General features: G+C 35.9%; 1 protein-coding gene across 1 annotated transcript in view; it reads left to right on the plus strand.

The window, feature by feature from the left end:
- Positions 1 to 20,423, plus strand: part of LOC113226639 (protein teashirt) — a 488,243-nt gene that overhangs the window by 245,837 nt on the left and 221,983 nt on the right. The window contains exon 2 of the mRNA XM_026459357.1: positions 2,017 to 2,230. Coding sequence (XP_026315142.1) covers positions 2,017 to 2,230 — 214 coding nt within the window. The remainder of the gene's footprint in view (positions 1 to 2,016; positions 2,231 to 20,423) is intronic.

The raw sequence follows: 20,423 nt of genomic DNA on the forward strand, positions 1-20,423 counted from the left end.
ACACACATAGACAACCACAAATTACACCCAAACTCACGGGAGAAATAATTGTAGGTCATACAAATATTTCTCCCGGCCCGGAAATCGAACCTGGGACCTCCGCGTGACAGTTCGGCATGGTAACCGTTCGGCCACTGAGGCAGTTAAAATTTGGTTCAAAATGGAAAAATAAAACAACCACGGTTTTTCGTCAAAATTTTATGAATTTTACTTGGTATATTGCGGATATATTTGCGTTGAAAACTTGAAACCGTAGAATAAGAGGCAACTTTGAATTGTTTTCTATAAAATACTGTGTTGTATGTTTTGGAAACAACAGCATTTTAGATAATATGATGAAGAATAATACACATTTTTTCCACTGCAACAGGATAAGCAGGTCTTCCTAAAAACGCTTTAAAGTGAAGCGTAATCGACGGTATTCAGCGTCTTAAATTGTTTTCGTTCAATTAATTATAGTGTAAAATTTAACTATTAAGACATCATAAACAATTTAGCACTTGAACTCTGTACTGCACTCTAAAAGACACTCTTGTATTGATAATACATCGTTCACTAATTTTCTCGTGCTGGGTGAATTGATAATGCAGCTCCGACCAAAAACCAGCCATCAACATCGTTAGTTCTCACATGTTACATTACCAAGTTGTGCTAACAGATGGGGAAATCTGAAACATGAGTTTCGTACGGAAAACAAGAAGAATGTTAAATGCCAGGTTTTTTGCCGACCGCATTGATAAGTTTGTGAAATTGTACTTAACGATTTCCAGCAGCAGTACTTAACCTGATTATAATCTACAGCGAACAAAGCCCCATAATTGCTCTGAGATGCCGAGCAACTATTTACCAACACGTCACAGTGTGTTTGACGCACGGTAATAACTTTCGGTTATGTTTTATATTACGAAATACACGCATTTGATGAACTCTCTGATAGATTTCGGGACAGTTTATTGTACGCCACGATAACAAAAGACTGCCGAGGTGTGTGAGGCTGTTTTGATTAAAACAACTATTTATGACGGCTCTCATTGTTTTGGAGGCGTATCTCCTTTCATGATTATGTTTTTATTGGTCTAGAGCAATGGTCTGCAAAGACATTAGTCGTTAACATTAGCCAATGATAAACAATGCAGCGATTGAAATATAATTTGTATATTCACTGCCTTCGTGACCAAACTTTTACCTTGCGGGACATATTTTTAAGGTCTACATTTATATATCTCGTAAGTTTGGATGTAATTTGTGGTTGTGTGGTTGTCACCTGCGATACAGGGTTGCCTTAATGTGGAGTATGTACGTTATTTGAGACCCAATTTTTCAACTTAAAGTATATGGGTAGGTACATTGTTATAAACTTAATCGTCCTCAGTCTGATTGAGGTATCTTTGCTGAGATTTACCCCTTTCAGCTCTCCCATCCACACATGTCTTGTATAGTTAATCGGTATCGGTATTTTCTGGAAGAGCGACACTTCTTGACTCTTGATCCAAAGAGCCGCACTAGTTTAAAATATCCGTAATTCTGGAGAAAACGCAGAAATATGAGGTTCTACGTTCTGATGCAATGAAACTTTCTTATATATCTATTGTACAATCGCACCCTTAGTATAACAAGGCCACATTTGTAAAATTACAACTCTTCAGGAGAGAGATTTAAAGATTCTACGAACGAAATAAGTCAATAGCTTTTGTGTGCTTAAATAAGAGTCCAGTGCCAAATTAGGGTATGAAACCAGTTTATTGGGTTTCATAAACTTTCCATTAACTGATTTGAATAAAACTTGGCACATAGATGTAATTTCAATTAAAATAAAAAACAGGGAAAACGGATATGTAAACTTCTGCAGTCGGTTTTTTTTATAAAAGCCATAATTGTTATTATTTGTAACTCCTTTTCTAACAGAATCCTCTCTCATTAAAAAATGTCATATAAATATCGTTATACTCCCAATGTTTTACAGTTTAAATAATCTGTAGGTCTTTTTATCAAAGATACTGTGAAATTTGTTCACAGGTGCAGACGACGCGGCTGCCACTGCCGACGTTCACACCACGCGCCGTGCTGATGTACAGTGCGGCGGTTGGGGGAGAGGGGGCGGTGGCTCTTCAGCTGCGGGAGGCAGCTCCTACTGAGCTGGACGGTACTCATCTCCACGATGACCGACTTGCCATTGCTTGCAACGAACCTGAGTTATTATCCGATTTGCTACATGCTGCCGCTGATGTCGGTAAGTGCCGTACTCCAAGACTTTATGGTAAAATCCGTTACCGCCTGCTACGATTGCTAAATTTGTAGTGTGATTGAACCACACGTCCTTTCACTTGGCCAAATAATTTTATCGGTACTGTGCTATCTATTTGTAACAAAAATAACGATTTCAAGACGCACCAAAAGTCATGACACGCTATGGCTGCTATTGGCAGCTTCTTACAAACTGAGCGGAGCAAAGCAATTAATATGGCCTTTTATTTAATATCTGTGAATGTTACCTACATAGCCTCCAGAGAACTAAAAAGTGTAAACGCTTTATTAATACCAAATGTTGTGACATGTTCGTTGATTTATTCAACGTTATAACTGGTGCATCAATATGCCCTCCGCACAGAATACATAATTCATCCTTCAAGCTAGGGCATTATAAATGTTAATCCGACACAGATATGACTTAACTAGAGCCAACAGAATTGGCATTCAAATGTCGCAGCGCCGTTCAACTTATTTTATTTGACTAAAGAATCACGAAGAGGTATTCTGCGACTTCCTCCCGAGATCCCAGCGCTGTGGCGGCTATTTTGAATTTCAAATAGTGAATTTAGCATTCGAAACTGGCTCCGAGTATTGCTGGTGGACAGCAGCAGCCGCGTGCTTGCATTTACTATCGGAGCCATTTAGATGTTGCGATTGTTTTGATTGCGACTTCATAATGAATGAGAAATAATTCATAGTGTTTGTTTACACCATACCCTGTCAACGATATAATTTCATGTGTGTCACATGTGCGAACACATGACAGTGATGTCAGTGTTTTATTAAATCGTATACGAATGCCAGTCAATTTTTATGAGATAACTTATAATATAACGCCATTTTGGAGACAATACTATGTTAGTTAATTGTCGTGTGCGCTTCGTGTATTTGTCTTAATTATAGGACAACGTATACACACTTAACACAGGTATAATCTGATGAGTATAACTGTGTTAAGTGTGTATATGTGTACAGAGTGATCTCTATCATAAGATTTCTTAAAGACGTGTTTTGTAAAATATAACTTCATAATCTGAATTTGTTATATCGCAATATCAACTTTACCCCTTTCGAACATTAAGGTTATTAAGCTGTCAGAAAACAAAAATTCTTTTGTTCGCGAAAGTAAATGTTTCTCCAGAGATTATGAATATTAAAAATAAATTCACAAAGACGTTGTCCTGAAAAAAAGTATAATATAATATTTAATCCGCTTTACATGTACAATAAGAATAATTCATCAGCTTCCATTTCATTTCGTTTTGTATAACTTACTTCTTTATATAAAGGGTTTTTCAAAAAGAACTTTGTTTTGTAAATCAAAATAAAACAATAAATTTAGATGACAATGATCAATTTTTTTTGTATTAAAAAAGTAAGATTTGGCATTTATGAATGAAAAATGATATCTGATAAATGTCCACCACGACCACAGTTACAGATGTCGATTATTTATCAAACTTTTTAATCATTTTTTGACAAAATAATAATAATTTGTTTTACATAAAAATAGAACATGTTACATGGCATAGATTATAATTAAACAGGTTCTGTACAACAGTGTCTAAATAGGCGGTGACACATTCTACCCCTGAACTAGGTGGAGGTAACCTGTGTCTCAGGAGTTAGAGTTACTCGACGCACAATATCAACAAAAACGTGAAGCGAACGGTGTAACAGTTCCTACGAAAACAAAATAAATTTTAAGTGTAAAACAATAATTAGACCTGTATAACCAATTAAAAGAAAAAACTATATGAATTTAATACAATTTTAAAATTAAATTAAAAGAACGAAAAACAATAATGTGCCAGTAAGAACAAAAATTTTAACACACATAAAACGTGATATCAATGAAATTGAAATTAAAAAGAGTTAAGAAAGAATGCTTTGCAGTGTTTTATAATTAAAAAGGGGGTTGAGAGGAGATTCTCCATATAATCGTACGTAAGAGTCTGCAACTAATTTTGTACCTTAATTTTGACGTTGTGTTTTGTTAGTATGTAAATGGAGATTAATTTTTTACGTTATTGTAAAGCTCAGGCATCGAGACTTTCAACTGTCAACGAGCAAAAGAAGTGCGGCAAGAGACTATACTGGCTACGGATATCACTAACATGTGGTTTTAACAAGACGGTGCCATAGCCAGCTCGATGTCCATGTGATTTACCACAGCTGGATTATTTTTTATGAGGTTATGCTAAATATAGATTCTTAAAAATTGCAGCCTTAAAACTCAAAATTTCGCGAAGTAATATATTAACATATAGACTCACCGTTTTGTCAAAAAGTGATTAAAAACTTTGATGAAAGAATCGACAACTGTGGTTGTGGTGGACATTTATCAGATATCATTTTTCATCACAGACAGTTTTTCATTCATAATTGCCAAATCTTACTTTTTTTAATGCAATAAATATTTGTATCATTGTCATCTAAATTTATTGTTTTATTATGATTTACAAAACAAAGTTCTTGTTGAAAAACCCTTTACTTTTGCAAAAAATAATAACAATGATTGCTGATGAAACTACATACACATGGGAATTGTCAACTTATATCTCAGGCTGACAAGCGCAGTTGCAGCATAGTATAATAAGACGAGTATGGTTATTTCATACAAACATAGCACCGTGACATGTATGTGTGCCGGCTCGCCGGGTACCGTGTACCGACGCACACATTCCCATAATCTCGCGATGCATTCGCGTTGCATATCGCTGGTTATCCCACGCGCCTTCCATTATTATGCGAATGTGTGCGTCCGTACGCAACGCGTGGCGGGCATGCACAAATCCAAAGTCATGTCCGGCATACAAATGATCGTGTACCAATCACTATTCACGGTACAACGATTCTCCAAAGCAACAGAAACCGCGTGTCCAGTTTTATTAAAAAAAGAAGCAATTATCCGCTTAGAGGCACTTTACACGCGCGCCACTTTGATTGGTTTCGGCTCATCTCGAAAGATCCATACGCTCGATTGCTGCTTTGTTTTGGGATCGTAACCATAAATCCATGTTCCGTCACCTGTTACTATGTCCCACACCAAATTTGACGCTCCTTAAGCATGGCATTGCACCAAGTGACGCGATCAGTTTTTTGAGCCTTAGTCAAATTGTGTGGGATCTACCGAGAGCATAGCTTTTTCACACCCAAACTTTTGTGTAGTATTGATTGTATTTGACTCATGCCTTTAATCTCATGGTATGTCACATGTCTGTTTTGATCATACGGCGCACAGTATCGATGTTTTTGTTGTTCACAGCAGTGGACGATCGACCATCATGAAATTCGTCACTGAGATTTACACGATCGCGTTTGAATTCTGCAAATCAGCTGTAAATAGTTGTCTTGCATGGTGCTTCATCGCCAAAAGCAGTTTGATGCCGAGCGAAGCTCCGCTGAACTGTTAAATTACACTTAAAGTTGTATAAAATCATACTACGAAAATTTTCACAAGTTAAATCCATGGTGATGTAGACAACCAACTTCTAAAGTGACGCCACAATGTAAAAGCAAGTGACAGATGAAACAAACTGTATTCTACAGCCAAAACAGTTTCCAACCATTTTCAAGTGATGTAATTACTTTTTAAATATTGTTTATGTAAGTGGTCAGTTCCGGAAACTTATAGTGCGCCCTATGTATGTACATATTTTGTAGTTTATACTGCATATTTGTCCGAGTCCTAATTATCACTAATTACGGGTTTCTTACCACTTTTACCATGGAGTCGAGTCTGTGACCACGGAGCGTATAACCCGAAATGTTGGGAAAATAAAATTAACTCATACCGTGGTGACTAGCGCGTAATTAGTGATAATCATTAAGTAAATAGCCACGAAAGCCTTATTAACGTCTGTTACGTTGTCAACGGGAGCACTACAAATTGTCGCTATGCTTTTTCGAAACAAGCAGGTTTAAAAATAACAGAATTTAAACAGGAAAACGATTGTTGTAAAAAAAAATTTCGTATTACACAAATATACGAATTTAAAAATTCGTATATTTGTTTATTGTTTTCCATCCTCTGAGCATATTTGATGTAGATTCTATTCCAGACATAAAAAATATATGTGAAAAAAAAGTTGCTATTGTCAATTCTCGTTTTGCTTACAAATGCAAACTCATGCAAACGAGCTCTGAAGGTCCTTTAAATTAATTTATATCTCCTTAGACGAATGATGAAAATTCCTCAGCTATTACTAAGCGCGTAAATTGGAAAGATCCAACTGTTGTGCATTTCAATTACCAACTTGTCAGTCGATTTGGTAACGAGAAAATAATTAAATCTTCAAAGATGACCGACGTTGTTCTTGACACTTCTATTGTGATTTATTATTTGTTTACTTTATGCTTAGTTTTTCGGAGGGACTTACGTCACTCCTGTCCGTAGCAGTTCCAGTGCCACTATATATACATATATATATATAGTTCGTAGTATTCTGACATGTGACGAGGCGAACAAGTTGTGTTCTTGATGTTGAGCGACACGCCTGTCCATAGCAGTTACAGTGCCACTCAGAGTTTTAAATCGCAAAAATCTTACCTAGAGTCACTGCGACTGTCACCCTGAGATATAAGGTGACAAGTCCCACGTACCTGTAATTGCACCAATTTCATGGTTGGTTATTACGAAAAGTTAACAATTACACAGTATAGTAATAGTGATACATGACCAAAAGTTTTGCAAACCAATTAGGCTCAATTTATATTATTTGCATTATTTATGATAACTTTATATCAATTGTGTAACGTGCCAACGTGACATGAGCCAAAAAACAAGTCACACGTCGTCCGGAAAATTCTCTACTATTCCCGCTGCTGCCGGCTCGTATGTAGTTTGTACGTTTTTTTTATGGTACCCAGTGACGGAACGAACAAGTCGTGCACCTGGTGGTAAGCGACACGCCTGTATGGGCAGTTGCAGTGACACTCGGAGCTTTAAATCACAAAGATCTAAGGAGTACTACTGGTTGACAAGTCCCATGTGCCTGTAATTTCACCAGCACCCTCACTCTTCAAATCCGACAGGCAGTATTGCTCACAATACTATTTGGCGGCAGAAATAGTTGAGGTGGCAGTACTTCCCTGGACGAACTTATTCTCAAGGAGCTCTAGTATTACTACGTTACGTACGTTTCGCAATTGACATAGAGCTCATTATGCTATGTACTATTTCGTTACAGATAAATTCGATATCGATTTAGTATGTCGATAATGTCGAAAATTCCAGTGATACAAAAAGGCTTACCACCTTTTTTATGACTAAAGTTTGTTAAGGATTCGGGTATATATCTTAGCTCCTCATTTTGGTTCAGGCAACAATACGGATATATTATCAAGAAGACATATCAAATAATGAAATTCATTTTCCGTACCCCGAAGCCATTTAAAAATGAGCAATCTCAGATCATGCTGTATTATGCGTCGGTACGCAGGGTATTTGAATATTGCTCATCGGTTTGGTTTCACATAATATACAACATTTACATTGTTCACGTTGAGTCTGTTCAACGATTCGTGAGAATGCTTTGCAGTAGACGGGTTGAGAGAGTTTAAATTAGACACTCTGGCTCTGTGTATAATTATATGAGACTGAAGGAATTTTTATGTGTGTTTGATCTTTGTATTAATAATCATAACATGCTAGTGGAGTAATTTCACAAAAAGTCCATGAATATCATGGTACTAAAATATCCTAATATTCATTACATGCAATATTACCAATATTTTATAGCACAAAATATTTAAGGGCAGATTTGATGTCTTGTTACTGGGTAGAATCGGCATAAAGATGTCAATTCGCAGTTTTTTTCAGTAAAAGTCAAATATTCATTTATTCCATGGGTAAAATGTTTACACTTGAAAACGTAATTTTTTTAAGCTACTGCTCGTTCACTACGCTAACCTCTCTGAGAAGAACAAGCAAGAAACTCTAGGGATTGCTCTTTTCAAATAAACTTAAACGCTGTAGAATACATTTTGTATCATATTTGTGTGGAATCTATACTCCATTGTCTTTCCATATATCGTTATCTAACATGTACTACAATTTTGTAACATGACTTTTCAATTAAAATACTTTTAATGTAAGTTTTAAGCTTAGGAAATGGTAAACTTAATATATGCTCCGGAATCTTATTGTAAAAACGTATACAGTTCCCCATAAAAGAATCGTTTACCTTAGTTAAACGAAAAAACCATGAGTTTTAACCGCAAGATCCGAATAGAAATACAAAATAATATTTGTTTTAGGTATCTGTTATGACTTACACAGACTTATATTATTGCTACATTCTGAAAGATAATCCGTTATATACATATATGTATATTGCTTTAACGAAGCTGTTTGCTACCTATTTAATAAGCATTACAGTAAACGAGTTCGTTGTCGCAACGCCACTGGTAAACACTAGAGATGAAACGGCAACTATCCGGCCGGATATCGGATAATTAAAACTGAGAAAAATTGATAATCGCCAAAACGCCAAATAAATTGATTAAAGATAATAGTAATAGAATAAACGGCAACTACAGATCCTTGACAACCTTTACGGTATATATTATATATATTACGGTTACCTATCAGAATTCCGAAATGACATTTTCCAGAAATAACGTTTGCTTGAATTTTCATAACCTACACCTAACCTAAACAAGGTAATTTTGAGAGAAAAATTATTTTTTCTCTTAAATCTAACTTAACCTAACCTAACCGTGTCTGCAATGAACATCCAACATATCCTGTAAAAACAACGGTTTCGTTATAATTCTATTTTCAGGGTAATGAATTTATTTCGGATAAAATAAATTCGAGTTTGTGATAGGTTACTGTTTATTACTTATAACTGAAAGAACTATGAAGTTTAGATAACGCTATCTGTAAATTTAGCACTCAAATTTCAATAAAGACAAATTATGGTGGATCTAGACCAGTTTTTCTGCACTATGTGGTAAAAGTTGGTTCTATTTGTTATCATCATCAACGAGACCAGCTTCAGAGGATGGTTTAACTATAAACTCTTGCAAACTTTGTCGAATAATAATCGATCTTCTATTTTCGTATATACTATGTGTACCTACAATAATGAAACGTGTAAGTAGATTAATTCTTTTTTTGGCAAAACTGGTAACAAGGTTTAAAATTAGTTAGATCACAAACAAATTAATGAAATCAATTTGAAACAAAATAACAATGGGCGTATCAAGTGCTAGGCTTATAGGTATAATACTTACAACAAGTAGATATTTTAATATAGCCAAGGAACGATGTAATTGATTTTTTACCTTCTCCACCTCGAGATATTTGCATTTGACACAACAAACTAACAGCATTGATATTAAATTATTACAAAATTTGCAATTTTTTTTCACTGTTAACATTTTTCTGTTATGTAATTTGTTTGTATTATTGAATAAATTAAGCGTTTTTATAAAACCAAGAAATCGTCAATGTGAAAGTGCAATCATTCAGTAATAGATCAAGCACGGCGATGCACACAGTAAACCGGTCGCGACATGTTTAAAGCAGTGGGTCAGATCTCCAGGCCCAGGTGCTCGCCGGATATCCGGTATCCGGCCAAATCACTATCCGTTTCATATCTAGTAAACACTCGTAATTTGTACTAACTTCAGTCGCTCCAAGCTACGTATACGTAACATGTGTGTTAAGTTTCTATGAGATAGGATTCACGAATGTAAAAACAAATTAATTTGTTTTTCTGAGTATTAAGTTTATTTCTTATGCTTATGCGTACATCCAACGACTACGTTCCTGTTTAATTGCTTGCTTTCGCTTTTTTCGAATATTTCCGAAGCGCAGCAAGCTAAGCTTTCTTGGCATCCACTCAAATTGCAATTGAACTACTCGGCCGTTCCTCAAGCGATAAGCATGTTATTTAAGAGCCTATGTACATGGCTAAGGTATTGTATACGCGCCGATGACGCGCGTCTGTCGGTTGAGGAACGACCGAGTAATTCAATTGCAATTTGAGTGGATGCCAAGAAAGCTTTCCTTGCTACGCTAAACGACCTAAAATTTCTGGAATTACATCTATGTGCCAAGTTTTATTGAAATCGGTTATCCGAAAGAGGGTAAAATGTAATAAATTAGATATATCCCGTAATTTGCCACCCTTGTTCGTCCCGTCATTCCCTTGGTATCATAAAAAAGAATTCGCACCTGGGAGGCGTTCGGCGGTTCGTTCAACATTTGTACTGAGCGTGGGGTGTCACGTGCAGCGTGAACGCAACTAGTTTTCGCTAGAGCAGGGCGTTTATTGCGTTGACCAATCAGATTCGACCGCTCAAGGGCAAACATTTTCACAAAGATGGTACACAAATTTTATTGTTTTATTTTGTTTCAAAACAGAATAACAACTTCTATATCAGTTTGTAATCGTCTGGCACGGTTTTGCTGGAAGACGTTGGCTCGAATCGAACTGGATCGAAGATTTTTTTTTGTAAATGTTCGATCTTCGTACATAAGGTGCACTATAAGTTTCCGGAGCCGGCCACTTCCATAAACAATATTTAAAAAGTAATTACAACATTTGAAAATGGAACTCTTTGGCTGTAGAATGTAGTTTGTTTCATCAGACTGTCACTTGTTTTTACATTGTGGCGGCATTTTAGAAATTGGTTGTCTACATCACCATGGATTTAACCATAGATATAGAAAAAAGGGAGATCATATGTAATGACGTTATGTAAGATCGGGTACCGATGTTGCCACTTTTTAGTTTGTGTAAAATTCAAACTTTACGCTCTATTATCTGCTACCACAACTTAACGATTTTGATTGGTTAGGGCTTAAAAAATGAAAACGACGTAACACAATTTTTAATTTTGACAAAATTAAACTTACAGTCACTTGTGCAACAGTTATATTGCAATATTTCAATATTTTTTTCATCCTGGTTCAGCCATTCACCATCAGGTGGCGTTTTAGTAAAAAAAATGATACTTGTATGTAATAGCTAACTATTACATGTTATATGGCGCTGAAACTCATTTTTCGTTACCCTAAGAACTCATCTGTAATAGTTAAGTATGTGAAATGTGCTTTACGGCGCGTTTTACGCCCGTAGTAGTTTCGGTTGCTCGTGGTTACCGCGGCGGGGTAGTAGTAAAATCGCGCAGGACACGAGTCACTTGCGAGCTTGGCGGCCGTTGTCGCTTTGGCGGTCGGTTCAGACGCAATGTGGTGCAGGCGCACGGGGGTTGAGTTCTCTATTAACCACGCGACTTGCGATTGATTATCTCCCACTAAACTCGCGGTCCGTTACGCAAACGCAGCAGCTTCTTGCCCGCAACCGCAGCGGCTTCTTGCCCGCAACCGCGGCGACTACGTGCCCGCACTAACTTGCAGTATTGAAATAAAACCGCTGTCCCGCAGTACCGGCGGGCGCGGATGGACACCGCTCCGTGAATTGTTAACCTTATTAATCTTAAACTGACGCTACTCAACGAGGGCTGTGGCCCTACTTAATCGATAGACAGAATCCATGTGGCTGTTTTAAATAGTAAAAAAATATTCTATTTTTCACACCATGCCTACGCTGGTACTGGTGTATTATTAAATTAATACATTAATGTAAATTACTATTACTTCCGTAATGGCGGCCACTAGGCTTGGGCCAGTGTCAGTTGTCCATTGTACGCTACTATGGATTGGTGAAGCTGTCACTGTCAAGCATAAACTGAACCACCGACGAATTTAATAAATTAAATTATGTTTTTTTTATGAACGATTTATGTAATTTTCTATAATTGTTTGTAATTTATTTTGCATGCACATATATTACGGATTATATAAGTGTTAAACTGATTTTATTTTTTTAATGCATTTGCTATGGAAATTTAAACAAAGTCAGAAATAATAATAAGAAAACCAATCTTTCGATTTTCCTACAGTGTCAATGCAACCTTCTTTTATAAGAACTCATTGGAAAAACTTTAAAATTAAAAATACTTTACATTTAATCTACGAGTGTAATGGAATTTCAATATCCAAATTACCTAAAACAATAAATAATACATTTTTCATCAAGCAACAGCAACATACAAATTGACATGAAATTTAAACGGCTGTCCGAAATATGACTTGTGGTAAAGTAACGAAATAAAATGTTTAAATAATAATAATAATTATAAAATTTTTAAAAATCAATTTAACGTGAATGCTTTTCGCTTCGATATTTTAGGGACTTTAATTACAAAAATCATAGAAATTCAAACATTTCAGTAAAAATTAATTGTCGATAAACATCAGTCATCGAAAATGAACATCACTTTATTTGAGTCTAGAAATTTATGTATATGGAGACAAAAAGAAAACATTGAATAATAATAGAAATAGTAACTCACTGGTTTTAAAATTTTTGTTTTCACTTAAATTTCTACAAGGTATATCGCTACAACTTGGCATTTTCACGTTTTTCGAGAGATCTTGTATGTCCAGCGATCGCCATGTCACTACTGTAGCGAGGTTTGAAGGCGTGACACCTCGAAATGATCATTTTGAAATTATCGAGGCGACACGAACCACGCCCTCATACCAAGTCTCCCCTTTTTCCTATATCTATGGATTTAACTCGTGAAAATTTTCGTAGTATGATTTTCTACAAGTTCAAGTGTAATATAACAGCTCAGCGGAGCTTCGCTCGGCTTCAAACTGCTTTTGATGACGAAGCACCATGCAAGACGACTATTTATAGCTGGTTTGCAGAACTCAAACGCAGTCGTGTGAACAACGTTGACCTTATGAGCCATCCCGCGTACAGTTCCAACCTGGCACCCTGTGACTTTTATTTATTTTCAAAAATTAAGACCCAGCTACGCGGTCAACCATTTTCATCACCTGAAGGGGCTGTCAAAGAGTATGAAAAATATGTTTCAGAGATTGTCACGGAGGAGTGGCATAAATATTTTCAAAAAGTGCATTAACGGTAACGGAGAATATTTTGTAAAACAATAAATTCATTTCTGACCTTTTCTCATTGATCTATGTAGGTCAATGCCTTTTATAGTATTTTTTCTTATTCATTCCGGAAGCTTATAGTGCGCCACACGTAGTTGTATAATGTTGAAGTCAAATCAATGATCTCATGTACATATTTTTACGTATTATATAAGTATAAATAAGTGATAATTTAATTTAATATTTTTGGGTATACTTTATGTACTAATATATGGTATGGTATAGTGTGACGACGGGCTGATGCCCGCAACTCGACGTACAAGCACATTAGTAACTTTACCCATGTGGTCCGAGCGTCTATTTTGCCTGTGGATGTACTAATATAATATAATGCTTATTAATAACCATTTCAATACCTGCAATAAACACTACGCCAACTTAATTTTTTGACCTGTTCCTGTTTTCACAAAATTCGTATTTTGTATTTTTTTCAATTTTGTTTTTAGTTTCTTTATTTTTTTTCATAATATTCGAGAAATTAATGTTAGTAAATAAATATGGCTGTTTATAAAAGTAACAGAAATTGACCAAAAAATAAAATTGACGTAATGTTCATTGGAGATTTCGATTTGCTTGTATGTATTTGTTTATTTAACTTTATTGAACACAACACAAGACATAATGGTACAAAAGGCGGACTTAATACTAAAAATAAAAGCATTCTCCACCAGTCAACCTTTGAGAAAAACGAAATTCACGTACGCGGCAAATTAAACAAAGTATTACGTTGGTAATAACTTATTTGTAATAAATTTATAATTGTATATAATACAGTCAATTCGGGTAACTTTGAACATTTTTTGCGTTTTTCTAATAATTTCAAATTTAATTAGGTTTCTTAACAATTACTTTATTAACTGAATAGTGTTCTTTTAAGCCCTTTTTTCGTTCTTATAGAAGGAATTTAGTAATAATTCAATAAAACTGTTCTACATTTGCTCCAAAAGTCACATTCAAAATTGCCTTGAATTTTGGATAACTTTGAATAAGATTAGCCTTCGGTATGGAAACCGTATATTTTCTAGATATTTTACAGTTTGTGTAAGATTATACGACATATTCATATTTTTTAGATGTGAATCTGTCCAAATATTCCTGACAGTGCGTTCAAAAACGACATTTGACTTGGTATTGCCATAATAAAACGAGACGAACTAATTTAGTTGAAATGAAAAACTTGTTTTTTTTTAGATTTTTTAATTAATGCGAATAAAAATGAAAATTTTCTGTTTAATAATAAATTCTACGCTTATTTAGCTATCAAACGAGATCAAAATGAATCACCTATAACAATTATTTTAGGCAAAGTAAATGCATAACAAAAATCTATTCACCCCACTCCTTGAATAAAATGTCGTCATCAATATAAATACGGCCGCCTTTTCTAGATAGCTGTTGCTCTTTTATAATATTCACAATATCGGCTTTATTAACTTGACATATCTCAACGTTAGAGGGCCAAGACCAACCTCCTAAAAAGCATTTTTGGAGCACTGAGACAGTAATTTCCAAAGGAGTAACTTTTAGAACTCTCCCTGGAAACAGACTACCCTCTTCTCTAAAAACACAGTCAAACACATTCAAAGTTACCCAAATTTCTCTGTTTGGTAACGTCGTCAAAACCTAATTCGTTTTACGCGTAAATACAAAACCAAATTAAATTATTCTTTAAAAAAGCGATATATAAACCTCTACTTAAGTGTGGAAACCAAAACTTACCAGTCAATATTCAGATTTATATATTTAATTCTGATTCTAAAACTGAGCAACAAATCACACCAAACTACTTTCGCCAAGAAAAAACCGCGAAAGTTTAAAAAAATACAATTTAACATTACTTTTTTCTTTCATAACTTTCGTTTAACAATTTTGTTCCGATTTTCACAGTTTCAATACTAAAAATAAAAGATTTCCATACATAAAATAAATCTTTAAATCTTTTACGCAACTACGTTCAAAGTTACACCACGATTCAAAGTTACCCGAATTGACTGTATATACATGACAAACCTAATATATTCTTACGGATATATATACAAACGTAACAAATATTTCTTATATTATACAAATAGTTAATTTATGTTTCATTTGTGAATGTGATTTTTTTGGATTAGTACCTATCGTGTCATAGTGTCGTCCTAAATATAAGAGAAGTGCAAATACGCCCAAAGTCATGGGTTTCAAATCACCATTCATTAAATTAAATTCATTATAAAAATAATAACTCATGTCGTGCAGTCAGTTCTTTCATTAAACAAGCCATATCTATAAAAACGTTTTCTTCTAAATATTCATCAGTATCTTCCTATTCCATATTTATAATAACACGCAACCACTTACACACACAACAACATACTCGTCGAAATGCGTAAATGCTCCAATGCTGCAATTCTGTATTAAAAACGCTATAACGGATTTAAATACGATAAGAGAACCAGCGTGCACGCTGACTACAATGCCCCGCCCTTCCACTGAACAGAACGCTCAAACGTACACTGTAAACGCTGTTACACAAAAATTAAACAATTAAACCAAGACACCTCTATACAAGTCAGTATGTTCAGTGGCGCAGCATGGACGCTCCAAACGACGACGCCCCACTGTACACGCTGTCGTTCCGAATTTGCGGCCTTAAAGGTGGATATTTTCTTTAAATTTGATTTGACCACTGCTGGGGTACCCACTTTCCAACAAAAAAAGTGTCACCGAAATCGGTTCACAAATGTCGGAGTAATCATGTAGCATACATATAAAAGACCGTCGAAATAAGAACCTCCTCCTTTTTTCAATTTTGCACACGTAAATGTACAGAACTGTAAAAAAAGAAAAAAATAGAAACACTTCTTCGCTTCGGAAAGCGATTAATGCTTTAACGGATTCATTCCACGTTTATACGTTATATTATATACATATATGGTTATGTTATATTATATTTTTTTACTTTTATTTTTACATATTTTAATGCAAGTAAGTGAATAACATAGAAAACCCAAGCTTTATACTTATGAGTCAAACGTTTCAAACACGCATGTCGATAATCAGGAATTACTTCTCACGTCGAAATTTAATTTGCATAATTAAATTTCAGTTTCAAATTAACTTTCTTTAGAAAAATATCTCAGCTATACAAAAAGGAAGTAACGATATAGGAGATTGAGGAGATTTTATAGATAATTGGAGGGTTTTTCGTGATAAATTAGTAAAAATGATTTATTTTGTAAACCTACTCGACAAGTAGCGAAATGAGATATACTGTATACAGTACTTACACACTTGGACCATTAACGAAACGAATTTACACAAATTAATGAAGTTTTGTTTACTTGAATTCAAAATTGAACTTGGGGTTGCCGAGTTTAAAACGGATTCTAAATATCACGCGGCAAGTTCAGAGAGAGCGAGGCGGTACACTTCTTCACTGAGGTGACATTTGTAACTAAAGAAACCATGATCGGTTAAAATGATTCGTAGGTAGCCTAGTAGGGTAAACTCGCCTATTAATCTCTCCCTCTCTCCATACTTTTTTATAAAAAAAAAAATGCGCGTTTGACTTGATGGAAACCTAAATAATGCCTATTCATTCTCGCCTTGAAAAAACCCAAGTTATAACGTTCAAGGCATAAGTCTGTTCATCCCCTAGTTTGCCACCTTTAGCGGTGGAATATTTTCTTAAAATTTAAATAAGACCACTATTGAGGTACTACCCTCTTTCCAACAAAAAAGAATATCGCGTAACATACATACAGAAAAAATAAGATACAGTCGAATTGAGAATCTCCTCCTTTTTTGAAGTCGGTTAAAAAATATCCAAACCAGACAGAGGTTGGAAAAGAAGGCATGCTAGACCACAAAATATATTTATTACTTGCTCAATCAGGGTCAGATATTACACAATTCATTGGTGCCAAGAGTGTTATTGTAAATTATTTTTTCAGACAACATTTCGGACTCCAGAGCCCATGGTTAGGGTTGAGTCAAGAACTTGGGTTTGTTTGAAAAAACAAATAAATACACTATTTAAATCCGAAAATAAAATAATTCTAATGTGTAACTATCGCAGAAACCTAAGAACTCGATATATTATCGGAAATTCAAAGTGAGAACTATTCAGGAGAGGTGTTCAAAGATTGTACGAACGATATCAGCTATTCATAACAGTTGCAGTGCCACTCAGAGCTTTAAGCGCGGGAAAACACTTCCAATTTCGTGTCTGATAGCGGATCCGACTACCGTGTCGGATTCATTCAATACACGTCCGATGGGCGTCCGATTCTTTCGTCAGACTTTTTCTGAACTAACTGCAGTGTTGCCAATTTATTGGGAATTCTCCAAATGCAGGGAATTTCAACTCAACAACTCGTTTGGGGATTTTGTTTGGATTACGCTATGTGGAGAAAATCGCATTCTAGAATTTTATCATATTTTTGTTACATTGATGATCACGGATAAAAACACTATTTATTTGTTTGTTTTTTCAACATCGCACATGCGCTGCTTATATGGCAACGTTTATATCAAATTATTAGCAAACCGCTTATATGTATATAAAATTATCCAGTAGGATTAGAATCACTTTATCTTGTATTGTAAAATTACTACTAACTATTATCAGTCACCGACAGGAGCCTGGCTCTTAAATAGAATGATGATGATCAATCGGTGCGTGTTGAGCGCGCGACTCTTCCTCGCGTTTTGACCGGTTCCCGGTGTGAAAAAAGAATACAGCTGTTGTCGAACAAAGCCGAGCAGTAGGTATTTTGAAGGACTTTCCACACACATCAAGGCCGTGTCCGGACTGTGGACGGGTCGTGCTAGTTTGTATGAACTGCGGGCCCGTCCCGGCACCGGCCCGGACACGGCCATGTGTGAACGAGTTCATACAAAATATACGAAACGATATTTTTTGAGCCCCTAACGGCCCGTCCACGTCCCGGGTATTTGTGGATAGACCTTAATACCAAAACTTGCCACTCGTCGAGCTTGTTGAGTTTATTTCTATTTATAGCATAACGTATATGTATAGATGGACACATTTTGAGTTTCTTAATTATTTGATATATTTTTAAGCGTAACAATAATAATATAATGAATACTGAGAATGAATAAATATTATTACATGTGGGAAATATGACCTTTGCTCTCCCTGAATTTATAACCTTGATTTTTGGTGGTTTTGAATAATTTGCATTGGTAACGCTGCAAATCGGAGAGAAGAATCGTACGTGTATTTCGTCTCCCCATAAAAGTATAGAGAGCGCGCCTTCAGACAATCGGACCGGTAATAAAATCGGATGCTATTTCCGACTCGGACGTGACGTGACATACAATTATATGGACACTGCCACCGCGCCTATTAACCCTGGGACATAAATTGACAAGACCCACTTGCCTTTAATCTCACCAGCACCCTTAACTCTTCAAAACCGGAACGCAATAATGCTAACATTATTGTTTGGCGGCGGAAATAGGTAAAATGGCAGTACCTACTTCCCTAGGACGAAATCTTTCACAAGAAACTCTTCTGCTACTAAATAAATAGTTGTTTAATTACACGCACGTCGATATTTTCGTTATACTCAAGTTACGCGCAACAAAAATTGTGACGTCGTCGGTTGTAGAACTCTTTTGCAAGCGTCGTGTATATATTTTTTGTAACGTGCCCTATCTACGACACAATAGCTCACGCAACATCCTGAGGCAGGCAACAATAAAAAGGCCGAGAGAAACAACAATCTACAATATGAATAAGTGGTAGTTTTGCATATTTTATTCCACAGCTGTAAGGGAAACAAGCACTTAAAAAGATGAATGGTTACTTTTGAAAATTGTTTTCTGAGGGAAGTTAAGCTGTGTGGTGGTGACAGTAAAATCACTTTGATATATCAGCTTAGTGTAGATATAAAGTTTCTTCTTTTGAAAAGCACTTTGTACACTATTTGTTTATTTATTCCATTTTAAGTGTTTATTGTCAATAATGCTTTAATGGCATATGTGCCTCAATGACCCGCTCGTTTCTTTTTTTTCATAATATTAAGTGACGGACGACCAAGTCGTACGCTTCATGATAAACTACACGCCTGTCCATAACACTTGCAGTGCCAGCTTTAAATTACAAAGATCTGAGGGGCACTGCCACTGGGCGCTAACCCTTCGAACACAATAATGCTGACATTACTGCTTGGCGGCAGAAATAGGAAAGGCGGCAGTACTTCTCTGTACGAACTCTTTCACAACGAGCTCTACTGCTACTTTCTATTAGATATATCTAATACCGATCCCGATTACTGATTGTTACTATGTATACGGACTAAAGACATAGTGGGAAGTACCACCTTACCTATTTCTACCGCCAAGCAATAACATTGCTGCATATCGGTTTTGATGGGTAAGGGTGCTGGTGAAATTTCAGGCACATGGGACTTGTCAACTTGTGTCTCAGGGTGACGGGCGCAGAAGCAGTGCCCCTCAGATCTTCGTGATTCAAAGCTATGAATGGCTTTTCAACTGTTATGGACATGGCGTGTCGCTTACCAACATGCAGGCGCACGACTTGTCGGTCGCGTCATAAAAGCGTTTGGTATCATAAAAAACTACATGCAACTTTTGTAACGCTCCTAATTCTACTCACACACAACAATCATTATGTCATCCGTTTACTTACCATACAATAGTGGGTAGCTAAATACGATTATGCAAACTTTATAGCCTAAGCAGCAACATTATACCGTAGTTATAGCAAATAAAGTCAAGCGTACTCGAGTTCCTTAAACCCCACTGGTGTAACATTACTGTTAACACCCACTATGTGCAATCATAAACACGACCTGGACTGTAGTTAAAGAATTCCTTGCCGAGTCTTTGAAATTGTTTACAGTTGGAAACTTAATTTCCGTATTACATTTTACCTTCTTAGCGCAGTTACCCATACGTGGTCTCTCGTTAAGTCGAATTACCGTAGGAGAAGCGGGAAAAAATATTTTACTAGATCAAATTTAGATATTTACTATTAGTTAACGGTCTTACAACACATTTAACTGCCTCTGTGGCCGAACGGTTACCACGCCGGACTGCCACGCAGAGGCCCCAGGTTCGATTCCCGGGCCGGGAGAAATATTTGTATGACCTACATTTATTTCTCTCGTGAGTTTGGGTGTAATTTGTGGTTGTCTATGTGTGTGTCCATGGC

The sequence above is a fragment of the Hyposmocoma kahamanoa genome, unplaced genomic scaffold (genome assembly GCF_003589595.1).
Source record: "Hyposmocoma kahamanoa isolate Upper Pololo Valley unplaced genomic scaffold, ASM358959v1 192, whole genome shotgun sequence".
NCBI classification, from domain to species: Eukaryota; Metazoa; Arthropoda; class Insecta; order Lepidoptera; family Cosmopterigidae; genus Hyposmocoma; species Hyposmocoma kahamanoa.